Here is a 25,525-nt window from a genome sequence, read left to right as displayed (position 1 = left end):
TGATGTTAGTCGTGTCTTTCTCTGTGTCTTCTTGTCACCTGTCATCGTGGGTCCTGTGCTGCTCATGGGGGGCATGTGTGGATATCCTGGAGGACCCATCATGGACATGTTCTGTCTGGTGTCCATGTAGAGATTTCCTGAAGAGACAATCAGAACAAAGACGATATTTTAAGCCTCAGTTAAACCAGGAAATGCACCTCTTGAATTCAAGTAATGCATCTGATATACAGTTGCTACCCACAGGTGAAACATCATGGTCGATACTATTATTTACATGGCTGGATCATGTTTTGTCTTTCAGCTACACTGTATGTATTACCTGTGGCTCCCCTCAAACAGAAACAAGAGTGTGTGAGTAACTCACAGGGTTTGTAGAGCCGGGAAAAAAGCTAAATTCTGCTACACAAAATTGTGTTTATTTTTTCAGACATTACTCTTATCTTTAGTTTTTTTCCTGATGAATTACAGAATAATTTGATCTCTTCAGGCCTCTAAAAAAATGATTGAGTAAAATAAATCATTATTTGGTTGAACTGGTAGACATGTGCAGCCTGTAACGGGGGGTTGCAAGTAGACATTGGTACAATTTAAGGGGTCAAAAGCCTAAAAGGTTGGGAATCGCTGGCATGAACGGCAAGCAGAGGTCGTGTGCAAAAAGACCGCTTGCACTTAGAGAGGGAACTGTAGGTGAGATCAATTCATCAGACAATGGACTTGTGTATTCATTTTTTTCAACCTTTTTTTGCAGTTGTTTGGAAGTTCTATATACTGTAAAATACAAAACCAGATACAATGCCTACATCTTTCCAGAAACATGAAACTACACACATTCAATCAAACCGTGGCATAAATGAGGTGGTAGGGTTAAGGAGCGGGAGTTTAACCTGCGTTGAGGTGCTGGCTGGGTTTGTTGGGGTGCATGGAGCCATGACAAACAGTAGGCTGCACCGCCCCTTGTGGCTGGATTACACCGGTGCGGGCAAAAAACTGGTTGATGGACGAGCAGAGGTCGGCGATCTGGGTGGGTTCCAGGGTCCAATTGTTCAACTCCGCTTGCCTCATACTCTCTCTCAATCCTAAGGGCCACAAAACACAGATTTGTAGACAGAACAACCAGAGTTAGCATCAGAGCTAGTGACAGTATCCGTCTGCACTAAAATGCCTTTGTGACAATGAAATGTATGAAACTGCACCAGCCGACTGATAAAAGAATCTAAATTTAGTAAATGATAAACTAATTAACAGACAAGGAAAAACTTTGGTTGCAATATATATTCATTATGTCAGTAACCTTCAGTGGGTGATATTTAAAAAACATCCTACCTTGCAATCCTAGACTGTAATTGGATAAACTGACCTGCTGAGCTCAGTGTTTTGGTAATTAAACTTGAAGGCAGTGTTATTTAATTGAAGAGCTCAGTTTAATTAAACTCGTAATCAACTCCACAGTGTCAACACTTCAGCACTCAATCAAAAGCTGGGGCAGTACTGTGCTATCAGCTCCTGCCTTTAAATCTCTTGTTTCTTCTGTAATCTAGAGAAATCTTAATCTGGAGAACAAATAAATCAAATACATTACATTACTATTATTGGTTTGATATTTGTGTCCAAACCGCACCTTGGAAAGGTGAAAGGTCGACATCAGCCCAGTTATAGCTGCTAGCAATACGACAGCTTTCTTTCAGTGCATCCAGATTTGGGTACCAGTCAGACAGTAAACCTGCAACACACACACAGCACACTATCTGTAACATTTCAAGATAAGAGACTTGAAGGATAAAGAGAATTTTGGTCTCGACACCAAGATCACTCTTGGGGACACATACAGATTTACTCCTAATTACATAATTTACAGACAACTGCACAATAATTGCTGCTGTAATTGTTACAAACTGTGGTTCAGGCAATAAGGCCAGATGATGCATTTTCATTGTCGTCACATTTTTTGTAGCTGTGCAGGCAGTCGTATCGCCGAATGAATGAGCAGGCAGCACCAAATAGAACAGGTGATCAGGCTCTTGAACAGTTGAGCTCTGTGTTGTGACCACTAGGAGGAGCCAGTCCACTCTGTAACGGCTGCTGGAGTCACTGGATGCAGCATTGCTTTGTTCTCACAACAGCACAGATAATAAATCAGATGATGATTTACTGTTCAGCACCTTTATATTTCCATAGCGCATAACAGTTTCTAAATGCTTTACGACTAAAAACGACAATGATACAAAAAAACATATGCAGCTGTCGTCTCTGCTGACATGTGTCTGAGTGATGAAGATGATGAGGAGAGAACAACACGGCGAAGACAATGACAGACAGAGGGTCTTACCTGGGTTGCAGGCCATCTGTTGCTGGGTAGGATGGGGCTGGTGGGAGAGGCTCTGATGCGGCTGTCCGTGTTGCTGTGGGTGCTGGCTGTGCTGCGCGTGTTGGGAGGGGTGCGCCGTGTGTTGCTGTGGGTGCTGGCTGTGGGACGGGTGCTGCGATGGATGCTGCCCGTGCTGGGAGTGCGCAGCGTGTTGCGGGTGCTGACTGTGTTGGCTGTGCTGGGCGTGTTGGTTGTGGGGGCCGCCGTGCTGCGGGAGGTGCTGTGCGTGGGGGGAGCCGTGGCCAGGGTGGGCTTGGGCCGGATGGGACAGGGGCACCTGGCCACTGTTGGCGGGGTGGCTGTTGGGGTGGCTGTTGGGTTGGTTGTTTGACAGGCTGTTCTGAGTGCTAATGGTGCCACTGGGGGAGTGCTGATAGGAGCAGGAGGTGTGGGACTGCTGGGAGGAATCTGACGGTATGCCCATCAGGCCTGGGAAACAAAACACACCAACACAAAGCTCTTAATGGTGCGGTAACAGATAGTCGGTAACAGATGTTGATGGACAGACAATTATCAACGGTTTTGATTATTGATAGTGCTGCAGTTGATTAAATTGGCAATTATTTTTCTAATTTCTCAATAAGTCGATTTGTCTAATAAACACATTTTCCCGTCTTTAAACGTCTTTTTTGTATCGATAAAAAACCAGCAAATTCTTACACTGAACAAGCTAATGGCCTTCAAAATTGTTGCAGATTGTTTTTCTGGAAAAAAGCCACTTGTTTGCAACACTTCTCAATTTTGAGAATTTGCTACTTTTCTCCGTTTCTTCTGATTGTAAATGGAAGATATTTGGGTTTTGGATTACAGACAATTCATCAAGAATTTTCTCAGTTCTTAAGAGTCTTCATTCCCCGCGGAGGCATGCGAGAAAAAATAAATATTGATAATCGATGTAAAAATGGTCGTTTTGGGGGGTGAAGAATTCCTTGAAGTAGTTGTCCACTTGAGGCGGACCAGGTGCCATTTTGTTGCATCCGGGGATGACTCAGCATCAGTTGTGTCTCCAGCTACACAGCTCTGGATCGTCTTTGACCGATTCACTGTGCTGCTGCACGGCTCTTAAAACAGACATGACGGGAACGTGGACATCTGCACACCCAACTGCAATCATCTGAGTGGCAGGGAGTGGTCTTAAGAGGCCCTGTCCTTCACAGCTTTGGCACAGTAAACCTATTTCACTGGAGTGCTTTTAGAGCTGACTCCAGCCCTGCACCTCCACAATCGGCACGTAACACTCACTGCAGGGGTGACAAAGGTGCATCTCTTATCGGCACAGAAAGCCCATTGTCCAACCAGGGAAATACAGAAAGCAATTAACGCGGCACCAGAATAATAATGCGAGCTCATTACCTATTATCAAAGCCAGTGAATTAGCTCACTGTCTACAGCGGCAGAGTGTGAAATCCTCTAGCTCGATTATTTACGCTTTTTAATTGCTAAAGCTTGTCTGACTAAGAGATTTCACTTTTATGGGCATAAAAAAAAGGTAACAACTTTGAACTAATGAAACATAGATGATAGATTAAAGGAGAGGAACTCTTTGAAAACATTAGCATGAAATGCATTTGATTTGTGAAAGTAGGTTATACACAGAAAGCTCGGTCTACTTTGCTCATAACCTGCTTGTCAAGTGCTCTTTGTTTATCAGTCAATCAGATTACAAGCAACAAAAAAAAAAAATGCATTTTGTTCTGCGGGGACTTTTGGAAAGCTGTGTTCTATCCGCTACTATGTATTATATTGTGCAAATTCCCCATCATTATGACAAATGAACCTCAAATCCAGCAGATTTGACCTCCTTCACTCCTCTGATGAAACACAGCCTCCATGAGAAAACATCTCAAACGTGACAACAAGACGCAGACAACTTTCATGTAATTTGAAAAATATAACGCAAGAAGGCTGGCGTATCAAATCTGAATGAACCATTACATGAATGCAGTAACATCTCGTTTTCACATCCTCTAATGAAATATTTAAGACGTGAACTCTCAGACTCGGCTTTTGAATATGAGATGGGGCCTTTTCCACATTACTCTGGCAAAAGACCATGAAAAATACCTGCTTACTTCACAGTAAACCTAATTAGTACCTAAAGACTCTAAAGCCCCAGCTGTTAAGAACAAACCAACATCAGGAATGTGCACTGAGAGTCATCGCATTCATTGATAAATAAAGCTTCGGCTCTTTATTAGATTTCCACTTGATGCTCCCGTGAGGCCACTCACCTTGTTGGCTGAAGGACTGCTCAAAAACAGACTTGTAAAGGCTGCGGAAGGAGGCACTGAGATCTTCAAATTCAGAGAACAGGAGCTGCTTGTCCCTGTCTGGCATGTTGTACTGGGACTGGGGGGGCTGCTGGAGGCTCATAGACTGGGACACGGGCTCTGGGTGACTGCTCACCTGGAGAGACGAGGAGATACAGAACGCTAAAGATTAACAAAAGTAAACGTGTGTGTGATTAATCACAGTATGTTTCATTTGTGATTAGATTTCATGGTGAAAGTACACTGGCTACTGTTTTGCTACATCTGCACCACAGACTACAGGTACAAGTGATGCTAAGAGGAGTGCACTATAATGTTAAAACATATCAATAACATACATATTCAAAAGAGCTCATCTGGTCATGGAGCCACAAAAACAACAGAAAACCTGTGGAATATTAAATGCAAAGTTTGTGATTTATGTGAATGCACGCAGCAAACACACGTCAAATGTGAGGATGTTAGAGACTTCTGAGGAGCCACTTTAATAATGTTTCTGTCTGACACGCATGTAAAGAACAATAACACAGATCACAATGATCTAGGTCAGAGCTTAGTTACCACCTTGGCTCACATACCATTAAAAGACCAACTCGAATGGACACAAACCCAATACTCTGGTGGCTAAGCAAAATGTATTTAAAACAAAATCAATAGCAATACCTTGTACAAATAAGCAGCCATTTTATCCATGTATTTGTGTGGGCAGTCAATGTTATGCACTGCCCCGAGGTGTGAGACGGGAAGCAGCGTTCCCTCCAGCGAACGGGTTTGTCTACGAGATTCGTAGCAGCGATGAAAAACCATCGCTATTTCACAAAGCAGGACCTGACCTGTGTCAACTGTGGGGCTGGCGTTACAAGAGAGGTCACGTCCAATTTATTATCAGAACATCTTCCTCTCCCAAGATGTGGCCACGCTGCTGAAGTGCACGGCTCGCAGTCTGGCTTGGGTAAGAGTGAAGAGGTGAAAATGAAGCCAGAGTGTTTACTGTGAGCTCGCTGCTTTGGCTGCGAGAGAGAGAGAGAGAGAGCGCATCCATCAGGCTGAGCCGATCGATGCTCAGCGCCTCGAGCAGGGAGCACTCTAGGATGCAGGAGGACCACACCAAAGAGGGGGCATCTCTGGTGGGAGGACATCAGAGGAAGCGCTTTCCTTTGTCTGGCTTCCAGGAGCGTGCACATCTTTCTCTGTTTCCCTTAACCCCCTTCCTGATGTTGTACTCTAGCGCATGTCCACCCTGAACCTCCGTCTATTGCCGTCTACGGCTGGCTCCTCTGAAGAAAGCCTCCTGGGGGCTTTCCGCTCAGATGAAATATGGGATACAGTACACTTGCTAAGTCTGCCGGTGTTTCATTTTCATTCATTTAGTGACTGTGGCTCTCCCACAGCTTGAACAATGTGGATAAAATGAGAATTCATCATTTGGCCTTAGCGCTAAACAAATAATCAGCTACATCACATATCTTGTTACAAATATCCAACTCAGAGACATTCATGAGCTGCAACATGGAGAATTACCAGCATCCTTTAAGGACCAGCAGGGCAACAGCATACTGGTACGCTGCCACAGCAGGACTTTATTCGTTCTGTCTTTGTACCACTGCAACATGTAGATTGATGGTCTTACCGGTGTGTAGCTGTGCACACTGCCCACACTGTTGAGATTGACGGAGGCCAGACTCTGATCAGACAGGCTGTTGTTAAGGCTGCTTCTTGGACTATCGCTCCCTTCCTGGTCTGTGTTGTACAACGCCACCTGAAACACACACACACACACACACACACACACACACACACACACACACACACACACACACACACACACACACACACACACACACACACACACACACACACACACACACACACACACACACACACACACACACACACACACTAATGTTATTATAATGGTTGTAACGATACATCGATCTGGATCTGTATACCGATAAAAACATCAATACACATCATCATCTTTAAGCCGCAATTCCTATTTACACAGTAAAAATTTATGTTTATATAAATGTAACTGATTGTGTCAAATCAACATTGGCAGGCGTGATATCAGCAGATATTGATTTGTTGTCCAAAGAATCGTCGTATGGATATCGCATCGGGATGAAACGTGTGATTTACATCACTAGTTACTAATTGTTATCACCAATCTTGCTTGACGGTAGAGCACGTCAGCAGTCCTCTGAGATAATGCTGGTCGACAGCTAAACAATGTAATTTAGTATGGAAATGTAATGAGCGTGCGTGTGTGTGTGTGTGTGTGTGTGTGTGTGTGCTGCATGCAATGGCATGTCATAATAGCAGAGTGCTTGCTTTCCCCTTCACTGAGGGTGTGTGTGTGTGTGTGTCGGAGACACAGGGTGCTGCTGAACACCCACCACAGTCACTAAGGGGTTCAAGCTGAGCGTGTGAAGGGGTCTGGAGACAGCTGAGGCATTCCTATCACTAAAGGTCACACTACTGGCGATGTCAGCCACATCTGCTCACCGAGCGCAAATACGTTTGGGACAGCCAACAAAGGATTTCAGTGCAGCCGAAGACACTGACCTTTCAATATAGCAGCGAAACCAGCCGAAGCACTTCAGGACGACAATCTTAATTATCGTCTAACAAGGTTTCAGCCCTCCCGCCCTTCCCAAATAAAGTGCTCCGTCAGACAATCAAGACAACAGTAAGAGCGAACCAGATAATGAATATAATGATACCCGCAGAGAATAGTCCATGTGTTGAGTTTTATATTGTGAGAAAGGAATGGCAGTAACCGTTGCGGTGAAAGAGGGCCTGGCATTCGAAGATCGGTGTTTGTGTGTGTGTGTCTGTCCATGACCCACTGCAGCATGGTGGCTTCTGCTCATCGCTGTGAGTGGAACAGAGTGGGCTCTGTGCTCAGCACAATGAGACAGCAGTGGCAGCAGCCTTCAGGCAGGCAGATTGGCCCGGCCCTGCCCAGCATCCTGCCTCTCAGCGGCAGCAGTGGACTGAAGCCTCTTGTCTTTCTGCTGAGGCACAGTGAGCTACCGCAGAGGCCACGAGGACGCGAGGAAACCCAGGCAGCCTTGACTGCCTTCTCTGCTCCGACTGATTGGCCCACTGACTAACACGCTGGTACGACTCCAGGACGCACACATGCAGAGCGAGAGCGTACGATCATATTAAGCTTTTAATATGGAGCTTGGCTCCTGAGCCGGTAGAATGAGAGTACTGCAATTAAAAAAAAAAAACTGATGAATCCAGGCAACGCTGTACGAGGAAGAGGGGTGAGGCTGAGGGAGAGGAGAATAGGGGGGGGGGGGGGGGGGTAGTAAGAGAAGCTCATTAAGCAACTCTAGCCTTCCTCCACTCAGTGTGGGCTTGGCTCCAGTGTTCATTAGCGTGAAGGGGAACTCAATGAACAGCTAAGACTGAAAGGCTTAAGCACGTCTACAATATCAGCCCTACAATGCTAATCAAAAGCAGCGTGCCACCGAAATATAAATGTTATGTGTAATGAAGTCATAAAACAGGCTTTTAGCCTTAAGTCTCTCACCGCAATCTATTTTTACTCCACTCACCCATAAAGTGTGATGATTTCAAAACCTCACTGCTCTGTGGTTTACGCAGACCCCAGAGTCCCCCGAGTGAAGACACCCACCCGAGCATGCTCCGTCACAGACGAACACCCAGTCGCATCTCGCCCACTTGTGTAGAAGCATGCACAAACATATGACACACACACGCACGTGCATTTCTACAGCTACAGATGTGCACAACGGTAGGATAACACACACACAAACAAAAACACACACACACAGAGGCAGGCGTGCTCATACAGGCAGGAGCGGCTCCACAGTAAATACTGTGTACAGTGTTAGCTAGCAGGCGAGCGAGTCAGAGTTCTATTCTTAGCAGTGAATTAAGTAAAAAGCCAGAGGTGTCTTTTACATGGGGGCCTAATCTGGAGCATGAGACATGGATTATGAAATCAAAGCAAGTTTGGCCCAGGTGTCTCCAACAATGCCAGCTAGTGTTCAGCACAATCCCTGCATGCAGGATTGAACAGACAGGGAGAGAGAGAGAGAGAGAGAGAGAGAAGAGGGGGGGGAGCCAGACTATTCATCAGCAAACACACTTCACAACAATCCCCTCTTTCCCTTCATCATCACACTTCAGTGCCAGAGTTTCATCATATTCAAGCCAATGTTTAGGGCCGGCTCCCCCCCCCCCATGAGAAACGTCTGAGTCTATGTGAGAAAGGCACACGAAAAAAAAGAGAGAGAGGGGGGGACAATTTTGTGAGGAATGTCCGACAGAAGAGAGAAAAAGAAAAGAGATTCCTGCTGGTTCAGTATTCGCCCTGCCAGCGTCTCCCATTGGTCTATCTGAGAAGGCGGGAATGAGGGAGAGAGACTGGAATAGAAAAGGGAGAGAGAGAGAGAGAGAAAACCAGAGAGGGAATTCCTGTGGCTTGGCACACTGCACCGAAAGAGGCGTGGCCTGTCGTGTGTTTACAGTGTAAGACAGTGAGAAACAAGCTCTCTCCGAGGAGTTCAGGTCTCAGATCTGTTGCTATTTAACTTTGTCTTCCGTTCACTTCGCCACCTTAACAGTTTTCGTCGCAATCAAGTGAACCAAAAAAAAAAAAAAAGAGACTAATCAAAACTTCTTTTCATCAGCTCTTGCAATCACACAGTAGTCATGTCTTGTGTGGTTTTAATGTTTTCTGCTTGTTGCTCATGTGAGTTATTTGACTAGAGGTATTTGATGGCAGGAGGCCAAACTAAGCTGTCAGCTCTCTACATTAGGGCCTCATTATGCAGTAACCGCTGGTAGAGACTGGTGCTGTGGCAAGTGCTTGTTTGTAGCAATCACAGAGAGAGAGAGAAAAACAGGGTCATCTTTCCACACACACGGGCCCATGAATCTGTCTGCCCTATAGAAACAGCCCCAAGCTAATAGTGACTGACATACTCGTCAAAACAAGCTGAAACACTCTGTAACATACTGTACATATATGTACAAGTTAAATCACACACCGACACATGCTCAGACTTTTGAGTCCCCATCACACACACACACACACACACACAATAACTCCTCTTTCCTATGAACAGTCCGGATCACATTTTTTTTTTTTTTTGTAATGCTTGAAGCAAATGAATAAGCGACTCTTGTAGGCTTTTTAAAAAGTGCACTTGAGAGCTGCCCCCACTGGGCCCAGAGGATGAGAGCTTAAGGTTAAAAAGCCTATTTAAATTTCAGAGTGAGCGGCACACTCACAGCTAACAGCTAGCAGTCCCTGCAGCTTTGCTCTGTGATGTACAAGTGGCTCCAAGCTTTTACACATATTGAAAAATAAAATAAAGAGAGCCAGAGGAACCAGCAGCAGGGGCGGCGGTCACCTGTAGTGTAACGGCGTAATGTGTTCACAGAATGAGAAACGCGACTCTGGGTGTCAACCTCCACTACAGGTGTGAGTACAGAAACCCCACGCCGCGTGTGGTGTATCCTATTGCTGGTCTGCACGGGACTGTGTAAGGTCTACCGGGTTGCAAAGTGCTAAGTATCAGTGTGAGCATCATATTTCCGTGCTGAAGATAACAAGAGCCCGCTGCCTGTTGTTGTTTTGTTGTAGAGGAAAAAAGGTGCTGCAGTGCAGATAGTTGTGTATTTTGGTGTGGGTTGCATTGCAGAGAAGCTTTAGGCATAGGAGCGTGTGCTTTTGTGTGTGTGTGTGTGTGCGTGTGTGTGTGTGTGTGCGTGTGCGTGCATCTCCCCTCCACTAGAGTGCTCCTCGCTCTGTGGGGAATATTGCAGTAGGTGGTTGGAGAAGTGGGTGGGGTCAGGGTGCAGCAGTGTAGCCAGGTGTGTGTTGGAGCTGGAGGCTGGATGGCTGGCTCTAGTACCTTGTTAGTCACAGTGTTGATTGCGAGTGTTGGAGAGGCACTTCCAGAGATCATACACTCCATCCCCAAAGACTCCGACTCCAGGCTGTACGGCGTGGATGCCTGTGGGGGTTGGGGGCAGGGTGTGGAGGCAGACAAAAAAAATAATAATAAAAATTCAGCACCATCTAATTATCGAACACATGAGCTCCCACTGCAGGTTGCAAAGGAAATACCTGTATTATTTGTGTTTGTGAAAAATATCCTTCTGCACGATACAAAAAAACAAACCAGATCTATTGTCATTTGGCAGAGCAACACCTTTATTTAGGTCACATTTGAACTGTGCTTTCTGAGACGGTGGAGACAGCCCCCCCCCCCCAACCCAACCCTCACCTCCCACCCAAACACACACACACACACACACACACACACACACACGCGCGCACTCGTCTTGGTGTATAGGCGCACTGTTGTGAGAGATAACTCTGCCATGCCTGTCTCACAAAACTGCTTACTGTAAGAGGATTGGCTGCCAACAATACCATTTTTAATTCATGATAAACATAAATGAGATTTCCCAAACTCTCAATTTCAATGTCTGACTCTTAATGGAATGCCTTGTAGGCAGACAGTGTCTAGGGGAGGGAGATGGGGGGGGGTGAACACGGCGCATGTGTCCTCCAGAAAACACACTCTTCACTTGGTGCGTTCTTTTGTGTCATGCTCAAATCAACAGAGCGGCATCAGGAGAGCTTTAGCTCAAACTGTTGGCAGAGCCGTGTATTAAAAACAATGTGCTTTTCCTTTACAGTCGTCGTACACAAACTCTCACACAAGTGACGCAGTTGGTTTGAATGAATGTGATAGTATTTCGATGCCGTAGGGCAACTACACAAACGGCATTATAAGTTTTTTTATTTGTGCGTGTGAGACAATGGAGTGCGTTAGCGTGTGTGCGCGCATGAGTTTGCCTCGACAGCCTAACAGGATGATCCTCCCTTCCTCGTTGCCTCTGGTCAGCCACATTGTGGGTAAGGAGGAGACAAGAGCTCGCTGTGTCGGGATGCCCCAGGGCCAGGTCAATCTGAGCAGATCACTAAAACCTGTACAGCTGTACGTAACGCTGGGCGAAGCTCATCCATAATTAAAGACAAAAGCTCCCGCTCAGAGTAGCCGGGGCGCACAGCTCTGCATTAATTTATGTTTGTTAAAAAAGAAAAAAGAAAAAAGTGAGTGCAGAATGTAATGTATGTAATGGCTGCCTCGGGCATAGTTTATTATTAAGGACCCCACTTCATGACAGGCTAGCGAAGCAGCATGGAGAGGCAGTTACATAAAGTCTGGATACAAACTCCTACTGAGTCTGTGTGTGTGTGTGTGTGTGTGTGTGTGTGTGTGTGTGTGTGTGTGTGTGTGTGTGTGTGTGTGTGTGTGTGTGTGTGTGTGTGTGTGTGTGTGTGTGTGTGTGTGTGTGTGTGTGTGTGTGTGTGTGTGTGTTTATGCATGCGTGTCTGCATGTGGTAGAGAAAGAGTGGGAGAGAAAGGAGGGCAAAAGGAAAGGAAAACTGAGGCAGAAGTAGAGACACAGAAGCACAGATGAATATTGAACCATGTGTAGAAGGAGGCAGAGGAACAGCATATGTAGAGGGTTTTATGTTGGGAATAATGCAGAGTTTCTGTCATGAGACTCACCCGCTCTCCAGACCGCGGCCTCTTCTTTGGCCGTGTAGGCAAGGCGTCCTCTTTTGGGTTGGTGTCGATGGCCCAGTAAGAGCCCTGCGGACAGAAGAAAGACCTGTGAGCTGATAAAACATTACATATTGCTCTTTCACATGACATCCTTATGACGTTTTAATCACATCTCTCTCTCTTTGGTACACCGTTATTTAAAAAAAAAATCAGAGGCCTCATCTGCTCTGCTAATGCCTGTCCTATTAGCCCGAGTCTTTAGGTGAGTTGATAGCCGTGAGTTTGTGCAGCGTGTGGGTGGGCTTTGTTAGTAAGAAAAGGCTTGGCTTTTCCTCCTCTGCGGCTGCTTCTCAATGAGAGGCTGTTGAGGGCAGCTGCTGGTGGTGAAAATGCTAAGCCTTTCCTGAAGCTGTACTTCCTCAGCCTCAGGTACTGAATCAGAATGCTGTTGCCAAGGATGAAGGCTCCGCAGTCTCAGCCCAGGAGTGGAGGCAGCGCTCGCCCTGCCGTGTTGCTTTCTTGTTAAGGTCTGAGCAAGGCTAATCAAGAAGAGAGCAGTCGGGCTGGCTCTGGGGCTGCAGCTAGCAATCCCACATCCAAGCTGCATTATTTATCTTTGCATTCGGCCCCATTTAATTTATTTTCCAATGGTTTTCTTCCTCGAAGCCAACAGGAACGCCGCACACAGTACAGACTTTTTACCCGAGGGCCCTGCAAGTTCAGAATTTATTTTTAATATTTCATATGACCCTCGATAAAATCTCAATTGTCCAGAGGAAGTGAGATCAGGACCTTTAAAATTACTTCCTTAGCAGAGAGAATAATTGTTATTTCCAGGAGAGGCCGTAGAACAAGCTGTATCTCAAGTATCTGTACAATAACCGCTACATAATGGCCTGCTCTTGTTATTCTCACAGCTCGCATGCACCACTGCTGCGATTGTTAAAATGAAAAAGCCGTGGTTGGCCTACATTTGTCAGGGGGTTCAAATTATAAGTATAAATATGTGAGAGGCTTTGGGGTCAATTAACATTCTCCTCAGAGGGAAGAATAATTCACAGAACAATCAACCAAAGATGAAGAAACATCTCGTAGTGATGTAGGCTACAGTAAAACGCAGCAGACACCTCATTACCCCAGCTCATGTTTTTACAAGAAGCTTCACTGAAGAATGTACGTAAAGGTGAGAAAAGATGTCTCTACATGTGGCTCTCCTCTGTGTTGAGGTGCAGGGGCTAAATGCAGGGGCACAGATGCAGATGTTTCAAAATTAGGGGTCACAAAGACAAAGCCACGCTTGGTGACGTTTCGTTTAATTAGGGGGGAACATTTCCCGCATGGGAGGGGAGTTTCTGCATTTCCCTATACCCACCCCAAGAGAGTTGGCGGAGAGAAAAAAAAAAAAAGACAAACATATAAAGAGTCATTCAATTATTCACAAATACACTGCAACATACTGTAGCAATGCCAAGAGAAGTGTGCCTGTGAAGTCTGGGGCGAAGCCACAATATCCTCTGCAGCCACAAAACAAAGGCTGCTGGAGAGATTGCGTTTAAAAAAACCCACAGATCCTGGTAACAGACGTACTCTACCTGCTCTCTACTCGTAAATGGCGCAGTTCATTTTCATACATCAACATGCATTTTGTCATCTAGTTCCCCTTTTTTTTTTGTGTAAATATAGGAAGGACAAACACAACAAGTACACTGGTTATCCTGGCAACTCCAGACGGAGATATAAGAGCAATTAAAATAGGGATTATTAACGGTAGCCTTCACAGGCTGCGTTTCTACCTCCGAGGTAGACGGGGTGTGTGTATGTACTATACCAACTGTCATCTCTTACACCATCTCAGAGAGAGAGAGAGAGTCAGACAGAGAGCGACATGACTCTCCTATCTCACCCAACCAGCAGTTCTCATATTCCTGCCACATTACAATATTGATGCAACATATCAAGAGCGGCTAGCGCCTCTTTGAAGTTGTCTTCGGGGGGGAAGGGAGTGAGGAAAATTCCAAATTAAACATTAAGGATGCGAGCATGTTGGCCATGCATTCGGAATGGGATCCATACAGCAATAGATTATTTTGTATTTAGTGGAGCAGCTCCCAGGAGTGTCAATATCAGAGGATTACAGCAAAACATGAAATTAGCATTCAGTCCCCATCCTCTACACAGCTAGGCGTAGCTCTTCATGCATGTGTCGGGGTGTGTGTGGTTGTTTGTGTGTGATTATTTGTGCGGTTCCCTAAGCATATGTAGCGTATGCTCCGACAGTGCTGGGATGAAATCTGGGATAGGCTACATATGGTTAGACCTATGCATGCGTCAGACTAAATAAAGGCCCATAGGCTCCTTCTTCATGAACTACTCAGCGGACCAGGGGACACTACCTATCGGAGCAGATTGTGAAGTCAATCGGGCTGATAAAAGCAGCTGTAGGTGGTACTACTGAGAATCCAATGTCAAATGAACATGTTGGACTAAACATCCTCTGACAGAGTAGAGAAATGGAGGCTGAGTAGAGAGCAAAATGAAGTCAGATGTTTGTCCTGAATAGGTTCCGGCTGAGATCTCATTCATTACGCACAAAACAGGGCCTGAGTTATGAAATCTATAGAAACAAACGTGATGGGAGTGTAACTGGTTGAATGTGGGCGTGTAGAGGGTGGGACACGAGGCTAGTTAAAACATTTCCAGGTGGACTGAGATGTATAAAGGTAACATTTCCTGCAGGCGTGTGTACGCACGGTTTGATAAGTCTGTGATTTTTTTTGCTCAACACCGTTTTTCGTCTTTTGTGCATACTTGGGATGGGACGACATTGGATTTTATTGCGATATAAACACATTTAGTTGATCGTGGTGAAATTCCATTATCGGGATAATAGTGAATATACCCTGACGAGTGACTCGGGAAAGCTCGCTATCAAGGTAGAGAAGTGAGAAATAGAGCCTGATTAAAAAAATATGAAAAATACAGGAATCATGTAAAAGAACAGATTCACACAATGTTAATATTTTCTATGCAGGGGGACCTTATGATTCATGGTTAACATATTCAAGATTGATTGTTTTTCACTTAAAACAATGTTCACTAAAGAAACATGTGTCCCATATGTGATGTAATAAAATATTGTATGTTTTAGTGCCATTTTAACAGTTCTAAGCATATTTTGAAGATTATCAGGATAATATTAATTATTTTGGCAGGGATGATCATGACATCATCCCATGCGTAGTGCGCACATACAACTTGGCATGGATTCCTCGCACTGTTTAAAAAATGAGACCCCTGACTTCTGCCCTGCTACGGCCGAATCTCCACCAGTCTTTCACTTTTTTTCCCCCTCCATCACCCACATCTGCTGTCTGTGCTGGTCCAACAAACTGGTCTCTCCTTACATTTGAATCGCAATTCTGTGGGGGTGGGAGGTTCATAAGAGATTACGAGCATGCCATGAATTTCCAGACTGTCAGAGACCTGGCAGCCATTCAAAGGTAACAAAGCACGATACATAGCACAGAAATGTAACGGTGAATTCAGACAGTAAACCAGACATATTCATCTATTTGTATTTTTTTTTTTTCATAGTTGCATACATTCCTCTTGTATTTCAAAGTCTCACCTTTCCAGGGTCATCTTTGGAGCGAGGCACTTTGAGAAAACACTTGTTCAATGACAGATTGTGCCGTATTGAGTTCTGTAGGAGAAATCAGACAGAGAGAGAAAGGTGGAAAGGTGAGTGAACACGTAACAAAAAAACAAAAACAATTACACAAACAAGTCTGCAGTACTTGAGTGTGGAGAACATCACTGCCAACAGCAACAAGGGCATACAACTTGTTGGCATGTATCATGTAGGTTTAGTCACAGCTCCTGTCATCGAGGTCAGCTTGTTTCAGTGGCGTGAGATCTGGCCTGCAACTGTGTCCAGATTTCACTCCACATACACACACACATGTATATATAAACACGGGCTCAATCTGTGTACAAAGCCACCAGGAGGCAATATCTTTCATGTATGTCCAACAAACTGCATTCTGGTTGCACAACATATCAAATTCCTCGGGTGCCAAAAATAGGAGCCAGAAGGAATCCCACACTGGGATGGTTGCTGATACCAGGGCCTGATATTAATTAATGCTTCAGCAAAGCTCCTGTGGGGGGGAAATAAATTATGTAGATCATTCTGAAAGTTAACTCATTACAGTGTTACAAGCTACTCAACAGCAGTGAAGAGGGAGGTTTCATCCAGCTGCCTGATTGGTGAGGCGAGGTGGGCTGAAGTAGCCACGAGGGCTGGAGAACGATGCTCCAGTCCTGGGTTAACCAGCTCCACCAAGGCCCCTCAGAACCAGCTGGAGGCAGGTCAGCCCAGGGCTTCTAATGCACACGGTTCTCCACTCCACTTTATGGAGTGGTACTGACAGATGGCCACACTAAAAAGCTGTAGGATTCTCTGACGAGTTTAACGGATGCAGAAGATGAGTGGGGAGAGAGAGAGAGAGAGAGAGAGAGAGAGAGAGAGAGAGAGAGAGAGAGAGAGAGAGAGAGAGAGAGAGAGAGAGAGAGAGAGAGAGAGAGAGAGAGAGAGAGAGAGAGAGAGAGAGAGAGAGAGAGAGAGAGAGAGAGAGAGAGAGAGAGAGAGAGAGAGAGAGAGAGAGAGCCCCAAGTGCAAAAGATGGGAGCTGCTTAGTCAACAGTATTATAGGCAATTATACCACAGGAGGGATGATAATGACGGCCTCGTTGTAATGCTGTCAATCTCTCTGGTTAAATCACCCTGAAATGCCAGTGTCAGACTGCTCTCCAACAGAAGCTACAGAGGGGCAAACTGGCTCCAGAGTCTAAACAGTTCTGGTCCTGTGCCAGAAGGGCTTATTTTTCTGTGCTTCCCATGTGAGCATGAGAATGGACTGCAGAAGAGTGGGTAATGCTGCTGGACATTTTGACAATTTATTTTAATCTCACTATACTATTGTAATCCAATATAAGTGACATAAATTCAAGATAACCGTCGCTCCTGTCGTACTACATTTGAACAGCCAACTTCTAAGACTGCAGGGCTGAGTGTTTGATACTCAAAAGATTTCGGGTGGAGCATCGCCCATATCCCTGAAAAGTGGAAATTTAAAACCATACAAATTCAAAGACAACAGCACAACATACAATAGACGGGGTAATAAGAGACATAGATGCTTATAAGTCATGTGAGAAGCAGGCATCGTACGCCTACACAAGAGATTATCAGGACTCAAAATACAATTGACACAAAACAGAAGATTACATTATAAACGCGTGTGGTTCATCTCATTAGCGATTACTCTCATGATCAATAAATCTGTCACTTATTTTTTTTAATTAACAATGATAAATCGTTTAGTCTACTCTACGACAAAAAAGAAGAGTAAGAAAAGCCCATCACAGGCTCTGAGAGCCTAAAGCGACATTTCTAAACGTCTCGCGTAATCTGAACCCAAAGACAAAAAACACAGAAAAAGGAGCAAATATTTACATACATTTTCATATTTGCTTTGAAACTGCAATGATTAACTGGTTGTCAATCAATTAATTTTCTGTCGATTGACTAATCAATTAATCGAAAAATAGTTTTAGCTCCGGTTGAATTTATTTTAGGAATTACACACGCACACAAAACGTTATCGACCATTGCAGCCTCTGTTACACACCAGAATACATTGGTGTAGACGTCTCAAAACCAAAATATTATTTTGGTCACACTGCTATCGGATCTTCAAAACTAGATATGGAAGCACTCAGGCTTGCACTGCGATCAGAACTCTATGTGGACTGAATGTAATCCAGCCACAAGATAGCCACCTTAACGTGCAGTGCTTTGATGCAGAAAAATCAGACCTAAAAACTCACATAAAACACAGACTGGTAAATTAATCTGGAGGAGTAGTGATTGTGATTGACACACAAAACGGGACAACAGATCTCGCCCACCCTGAGGCTCACAGACGCTCCTCCTCATCACTAGGCCCAGCCCGACTACTTCACATAGGCTGCATTAAACGGGCCTCGTCCTTTAAGCCACTCTCTGTCCCCTTGCCTCGTCACAGTTTCACTTTGGTTCGGATGAATAAAACAATGTGAATGCAGAATGCGATCATGTATAGTGGATGGTTACAAACAGATATGAGGCTCTCAATTTAACCAGCTACCATGCTCCTTTAAAACCCCCTGAGACATGTCCAACAAGGGGGTGTCTGAGCGGGAGGGTGTGTGATGCAAGCTGTAATGTCATACACACTTAAGTACCCCTTCCCCAGCCTCTGAGTGTGTATGCCACTTGGTGCAAGGCGGACAGAAGCAGCTGAACTTGTACAGAGAGGTGGCTCTATCCATTAAGGTCCTTCTGCTGGGCCTAAATCATTGATACAGTCAAGCAGCCGAGGCCACACGCTACATTAGAAGTTTACTTTTTAATGAACTCTGCCTGCCCGCTCTCTTCTTCTCCTGAAAGGCGCCCGCGACATCCCATATTGTGTCAGACAAACTCTTTCCACTGCTATAGACACATTTGAGGAGTGAAGCTAACAGGCTGTGGGTCATTTTTAGGTGAAGAGACGAACCAGAAGACAAAAGGGACTTTGAAATATTACAACGGCAGCGGGGGGAAAGAAAAGGAAAGAAAACACGATGACAGCGACAGTCGCTTCGTTTGATAGATCGCGGTGAATTTGCTGAGTAGGAGGGAAAGGGGAGAGCAAGACAACAAACGATAGGCTGATGAAAAATTAAGGCCAATTACCGCTGCACTTGTAAACAATATGTCAGCGTTTGAGCAGTAGCGCCTTAGATTTACCGTCTGAGTCCGTGTGAGTACAAAGTGTTTGGTTTTAAATGGTAGGCTATAGGTTGTGTATTCGGGTAGAAGTGGATCCACAGTACAGAAGGACAGGAAGTAGGTGGAGGAGGTCAGAAGGTGTGAACAGCGATACATAAAGTGAGTCAGACAAAGCTCACAGCAGGGGTCCTGCCCAAGTGCTGCCCAGCATCTACCTGCAACCCCCACAGAGCACTTCATATCCAACCTCAGCACAAACCTGTGTGTGTGGGATGCCTCCCACACACCTAAAAACACACACACACACACACACACACACACACACACACACACACACTGGTACGTGTCTCCTAACAAATGGCGGTGATTTAACACACCAGGACAGCAGTGAAGGCGTAAGCAGCTCCGCCCTCGTTGCCGCCCCCCCCCTGCTGAGGAGCGCTGCAGCTCAGCAGAAGGACCGCCAGGGGAAAGTAGGTCAAGCTGACCTCTGCGCTCGGCGTGTCAAACGTTCAGAGTGAGCTAAAGGGACAGGCCATGTCAGAGCCCTGCTCCTCACAGCTGGGGAGGAGGAGGAGGAGGTAGGGACCCCGTGCACACGGTCAGGGACCCAAGGGACTGAACTCGGCATGCTGGGACAGACACATGTACGCACACATACCGGTTATGACATAGGGACGAACACCAGCATCCCAGGGAGAGGAAGAGTCACACTGTGGTCCAACGGGAATAAATCAATGCCCCCGTAGGTTCCTGGCCTTCCCACATTCACACCATCTTCTTGCAACTTTATGCCCCCTAGACAAGGCTAAAAAAATAAAACAAGGAAAAATTGAAAAAAGTGCGTGGGGGCTCTAAGCAACCAACACACACCAAGCCCACTCTTATATTTCCCACAACTGCACAAATGCAGTTGTGAGTTTACTTGAAACATTCCTGAGTGAGAGGCTGAGATGACCTAGAGGTGCTCTTAAAGTGTTAAGATTAAACTGGAGGGGAACTTAGATGCTGCTGGATCACGTCTTTGTGATCAAAGTGTTCTCCCTCCGCACTGCAGTGTGTGGGAAAACAGGCCGTGTTAAAGGCTGTCAGGAACCAGCAGTTCAACATTACAATGACCTCCGCTGCAGGAGCTGCTCATCCAGGCAAATAGTCAAAGAGTTCAATTTTAATTTTCCAATAAAGAGCAGGTCTGGGGAGAAAAAGGATGCAGTTTCAAAAATGCAAGAGTTGAGTTAGTTTAGGTGACACTGTGTACCCAATCACAGTCTTCTCACATTTACAATGAAATAGAAGACACGGTGCACCGTGAGGCTTTTAGAGTGACAAAAGCATTCAGGTAAAAGAATATTGTACAGGCCTGTGTTGCCACATCTAATATGCTGTATGTCTGTAGAGCAGTGAAGAATGAAGAATCAGAAGAAGCCAACCTCTAATTGACCTGTCAGCAGGTCTGAATGATGGAGGGGTGTAAGAACTGAGCCACTGTCGAGATAGATGATTCAGATCCGTTTGGAAAAAAATACAGAAATAAGATCTGTTGGATGGATGAATGGTGAGATGGAGAGAAAGTACGAGTCTTTGAGTGGGTGAGTTGAGCGAGTGAATGAACGAGAAGCAACAGCCAAACAAATGGAAAGAAAGATGGACCAACACAAAGAGCTAAGAGCCGGTCGTGTGTGAACACAGAGCACAGGTATCTATCTATCTCTAAGAAGAGGGAGCAGTGAAATTTCATCAATGTGTGAAAATGATTTCATGCGAGGGAGGAAGCCTGTCCAGCATGACAAAGCCTTTCCTGCTGCATGCTAGAAGAATGCAGCATTTCTTCTTTAAATAACATTAGATTTTTACGAAGAGATTATTAAATGAAGTTATTTTTCTCCAAACATTCTTTGGTTTCAGCTTCTCAGATGTGGGGATTTGTTAATAGCCTCGTCTGTCTCTCTGTGTGTGTGTGTGTGTGTGTGTGTGTGTGTGTGTGTGTGTGTGTGTGTGTGTGTGTGTGTGTGTGTGTGTGTGTGTGTGTGTGTGTGTGTGTGTGTACTCTGAATACGTTTGGAAATTATATTTTTTTAAATAAAAAAAGACAAACTCAAGAAAATAATTGGTAGATTAATTAATAATGAAAGTCATTTTTGCAGCCCTATAAAATAAACATGTTTCAATATCTCTAATACAATAATGGAAATAATAAATCATATAGTCTTATTGTTTTACCTCGACAGAATTGCACACTTTTAAATGATTTTTGTGTAAACATAATGTTTAAGTGTTCAATCTGCAGCGACGGATTTTGGAAATACTAAAAGTATCACTATTCCGACTTCAGTACTGACAACCACAGCGTGTCCTCCACATATCTGCAGTAGAGCGCTGCAGGGATGAGGAGTTCTTGTAGGCCAACCTCGGAAGTTTGCATCGGACTGGTTCCCTCGACAAAAAGCCAACAGGATTTTTGCAGAAAAATAAGCTCCGTGGCAAACACAATTGTTTGATACTTACACGTTTTGTTCAGCAAGATAATCTTCACAAATGAACGCTACTTTTATGATTTTTGAAGGGTAAATACAATCGTCAAAAGCTGACGTATACAAGCTGTATACAAACTCCACCACAGTTTTGTAGTCTCATTTAGCCATTTGTAAGTGACCGCCTTTTTAAAAGACGCGTAAAAGCTTTGAAAGTGTGGGGTCAATAACTCTTGAGCTTGTGATAACCACAGACCGTATTTCAGGAATCTAACCAAAAACCCATTCAAAAAACCATCGACTTCAAGACAAGGGAACCGGAAGTTGAAGAATGCTTACTCATTTCCAGGTTTTAGGACTCTTCCTGTCTGTGAACAATTTCACTAACAGTTAATATTTCTAACAAGCCCGACCAGGAGACGGACTGAAAAACCAAAAGGAAAAGGTGACAGTGAGGCGCGTTAAGAAAGTGCAGCAAGCCAACCCACGATAAAAGAAACGAGAAGTGAATCAGTAACACACACACACACACACACACACACACACACACACACACACACGTATATTACTGTATTTTTAGGCCTTTGTTATTTCGTATGGACCCTGTGACATGCCCACCAACACAGAACATACTCCTCAGCCTCGGGGATCTGCTCCGAGGCCACGGAATGTAGCACCTTCGCTGTCTATTTGTAGTGGGTGTGGGAAGGCATGTGGGATACACAGCATTCGCTCCGCAAGGCACAGCTTTAAAAAAAAAAAAAAACATGTTTTATCGGACACACATTCACACAGGTAGAGAAAGGTAAGTTCATCCAGGTGCAATCACCAGATGATTTAATCCTGTTAGCTGTGAGGAGAGCGCTGACCCTGAGGCCATTAGAACGAGGCTCTTCTGGCTGACGGGATGAAAACCTGCTGTGTGATGACAAAGGAGTGCCAGGATGCTGAAAGCTTCACTTTATGAATACTTATATCACGTCCACTTCCTGTTTAACAGCACGCGTTCAAAACATGTACATGGAAATCATGAAGAAGAGGGGTAAACAAAGTGGGTTTTCCTGGGTTTCAATGACAAAGTAATTACATATTGCACCTGTTAAAGACATGTTTAGCTTTATTGACGACAGTGACCCCCCCCCCCCCCCCCACCACCACCACACACACACACACACACCATACTGTCTGACTGAAAAAGTCTGCCAATACACACTGCAAAGCTCTCTCTCATCTAGCAAAGCTACCAAGAGACCCAAAACCAACACTCAAATACAAATGAAGTCAACTATAACGATTTTCAACCATCTTCAAAGGCATTTGATCTGCCTCCCTCGGCATCTAGTAGTCATATGTTGGCATGCTAGGTTTTAAAGCCCGTAGTCTCTGATCTTTACTGACTTGTATGTAGTTTTAATAAAACATAAACAGTTTGCTTGCCTGCCGCGGAAAAATACATGCCAAGGTGAGATCTGTCATAAATATAATAACCTGTTATTCCGTGTCTACGTCCATAAAGACTGAAGAAAATGAGAAATCAACACCAATCTAAACGATCGCTAACTTTGGCTATCTAGACGCAGGTCATCTGGTGTAGCACTTTGAGCTATTATATTAATTAGAACTCAACAGCCACTTCTGCAGAAGGAGATGACACTATGGGGAAATCCCCCCCCCCCCCCCCCAAACTGTGAGCATTTGGCTAAATTAAACCCATTTTTCACTAGCAGAGGCCAATACATGCAAGAAAGAAATTAGCTTGATAAGCTATTACATGTTGTGTGGACTCAAACAGAAGATGTTATCAGGAGAAGCCCGAACACCGACATCACAAACAAACCTTTCAGATCATTTACAATACTGACATGCCTGCCTTATTATTAAGGAGTTTTAAAAAGCTATAATTAATGAAAAATAAATTTAAAAAAAACACAGAGCTGTCAAAGTTCGCCTGCCACAGCAGGGAAGCCCATTGAGAGGATAACTGAGGACAGTGGTTTGCATCAGCCTCCACAGGTGTACGGCTTTCCAGAGGCCGGCGGCATTCATTCAAACTGCAGGTCTGATACCAAGAAAGCAAAGCAATCCAACTCCATCTGCCAGGTGATTTTTCGGAGGGTAATTCAGGGATACTGCATCCTATAGAGCTCAGACAATAGACTGAGCCAAAACAAAACCTCACGGTTCTCCAGCGGCATAAAAGAAGTTTACAAACGCTACACCAAGGAAGTTCGCCTTTTCAACAGAAGCGTGAGGTTAGAGACTCCAATATAAATGTTCTGAATTCACACAGGCACCCACATTCCCTGCCTTCTTTGTTGCTGTAAGACCAGCCTTGGACTGGACCTGTAGCAATTCAAGGAATAAAAAATAAAAACACTTCTGCATTATTTTCTACGTGCACTCGAGGTTACAGCCCCGGCTTGAATGCTACGTATGAAATTCGAGCATTCCCGTTATAAATTGGGAGGCGGTCACTGCACATTTTAAAAGCTGTGTGTGTGTGTTGGGGGGGAGGGGGGGGGGGATTCACTTAATGCAACACTGAATGGCAGGTCACACTACAACAAAAGCCCCGAGCCACTCATACGAGGCCTATTTGATCACAGTCCTTCAGAGAGCGATCTGTCTTTGTCTCTCTCTCTCTTTCGCCGATATCTCTGCCTCTGCCTCTGCCTCTGCGTCCCACCCTCTCGCTCAGAGCCAGACCGCACTCAGTCAGACCGCTCGTTTCTACACTACTGCACGGTGCAGAAGTGCAGCATTATTCTATTAAGTGGATTATTTCAGAACGCCTGACCTTTGACAGGATTGTCATTGGTGATGAACCAAGACGAAATGAGGAGCAGTGACGATGGGCACGGACCCTCTATGGTAGTTGGCGGGGTCGAGTGACAGATAACAGTAAACCAGTAGATACAACACAGTAGCTCAGGCTGGAACAAGAAGGTTGAGACACGGCAGGAATAATATCAAAGTCAGGAGAACGAAATAAAAGTGTGAAGCATCCACTTCATCATATGGATGAACAATAGGGCGATCAAGAAAGTATTGTTTCACCAATGTTAACTGTGCCACTGATAAATATTTCACCAGTATTTTGCTTGAAATTAACTTTAAAAATGTATCTGTATCTAGAAAACCAGATCAAATTACTGCAACAACAGCTACAATATTGCAAATCGTAAAGTAAACCTTTTCCACGACAATAATTAATACATTCACATGTGGAATTAGATTTAATGGTAACTGCTTTGTAGTTCTTTACTTCGAGTAACTGCTGAGAAGAATTTCATCTCAGTGATCCTGTTAGCAGCTGCTCAGCCCTCACTTCAGTTGCCGATGAACTGACGTTGGCTAACGAACCATCTTTGACCAAGAATCAGCAATTTGAAATGCACAATTCTAGGTAACAAGACAACTGATTTCTGCTACAGTTTGGCAAACGCACACGCAATAAATGTTGATACAATCTAAAAGAGAGGTTGTAGTGATGGGACATTTTATGTTTTAAGGGGGTTATAGTCACAATTGCGCGCTCTGGATCAAACTCCGTCAGCCTATCTCTTCTCATGCACTTAGCAGCTAAGGTCATCACATCAGCCTTGAGGAAACAAAAGTAATTGACAGATACTCAAATGGGGGGGGAAAAAGATGTAGCACGTACTGTGTGCTTGGTCACTCGAGACTAACTGGGAAACTGGTTCGGCACAGACTGACAATATCAGCAAAGAGAAGCGTCTTGCACAGCGCTGTTAAATTGAGTCTGGTTCTTCTTCTCTCCCTCCCTCCTCCACTGCAGAGGCAGCACAAGGCCACGAAAGATTGGAGGCAAAGTGACGTCCTCCGGTTTATCCTCCCTGAAAGCCTTCGCGTGCTCTCAGTTCCACATGAGGGATCTGATGAAAGCCGTTTGTCAGTACGCCACTTAATTATCAGCCAGAAGAAGAGCCTCTGATGCTATCCTCCGACAATGGCTCGGAGCAGCCTGCTGACTACAGCGCCCACTAACAATGAAGAAGCGACTGCAGCTA

The 25,525-nt window shown here is 44.8% G+C and overlaps 1 protein-coding gene across 1 annotated transcript in view; it reads right to left on the bottom strand.

The window, feature by feature from the left end:
- The window catches only part of foxj3 (forkhead box J3), a gene marked incomplete at its 5' end in the record, with an annotated part of 37,602 nt that overhangs the window by 243 nt on the left and 11,834 nt on the right, over nucleotides 1-25,525 (bottom strand). The window contains 9 exons of the mRNA XM_079157056.1: nucleotides 39-137; nucleotides 885-1,076; nucleotides 1,619-1,720; nucleotides 2,327-2,794; nucleotides 4,597-4,771; nucleotides 6,266-6,394; nucleotides 10,536-10,637; nucleotides 12,210-12,293; nucleotides 15,835-15,909. Of these exons, the coding sequence (XP_079013182.1) occupies nucleotides 39-137; nucleotides 885-1,076; nucleotides 1,619-1,720; nucleotides 2,327-2,794; nucleotides 4,597-4,771; nucleotides 6,266-6,394; nucleotides 10,536-10,637; nucleotides 12,210-12,293; nucleotides 15,835-15,909 (1,426 nt within the window). The remainder of the gene's footprint in view (nucleotides 1-38; nucleotides 138-884; nucleotides 1,077-1,618; nucleotides 1,721-2,326; nucleotides 2,795-4,596; nucleotides 4,772-6,265; nucleotides 6,395-10,535; nucleotides 10,638-12,209; nucleotides 12,294-15,834; nucleotides 15,910-25,525) is intronic.

The sequence above is a fragment of the Pholis gunnellus genome, assembly GCF_910591455.1.
Source record: "Pholis gunnellus genome assembly, chromosome: 3".
Taxonomy (NCBI): Eukaryota; Metazoa; Chordata; class Actinopteri; order Perciformes; family Pholidae; genus Pholis; species Pholis gunnellus.
This window is presented reverse-complemented; position numbering and strand designations above follow the sequence as displayed.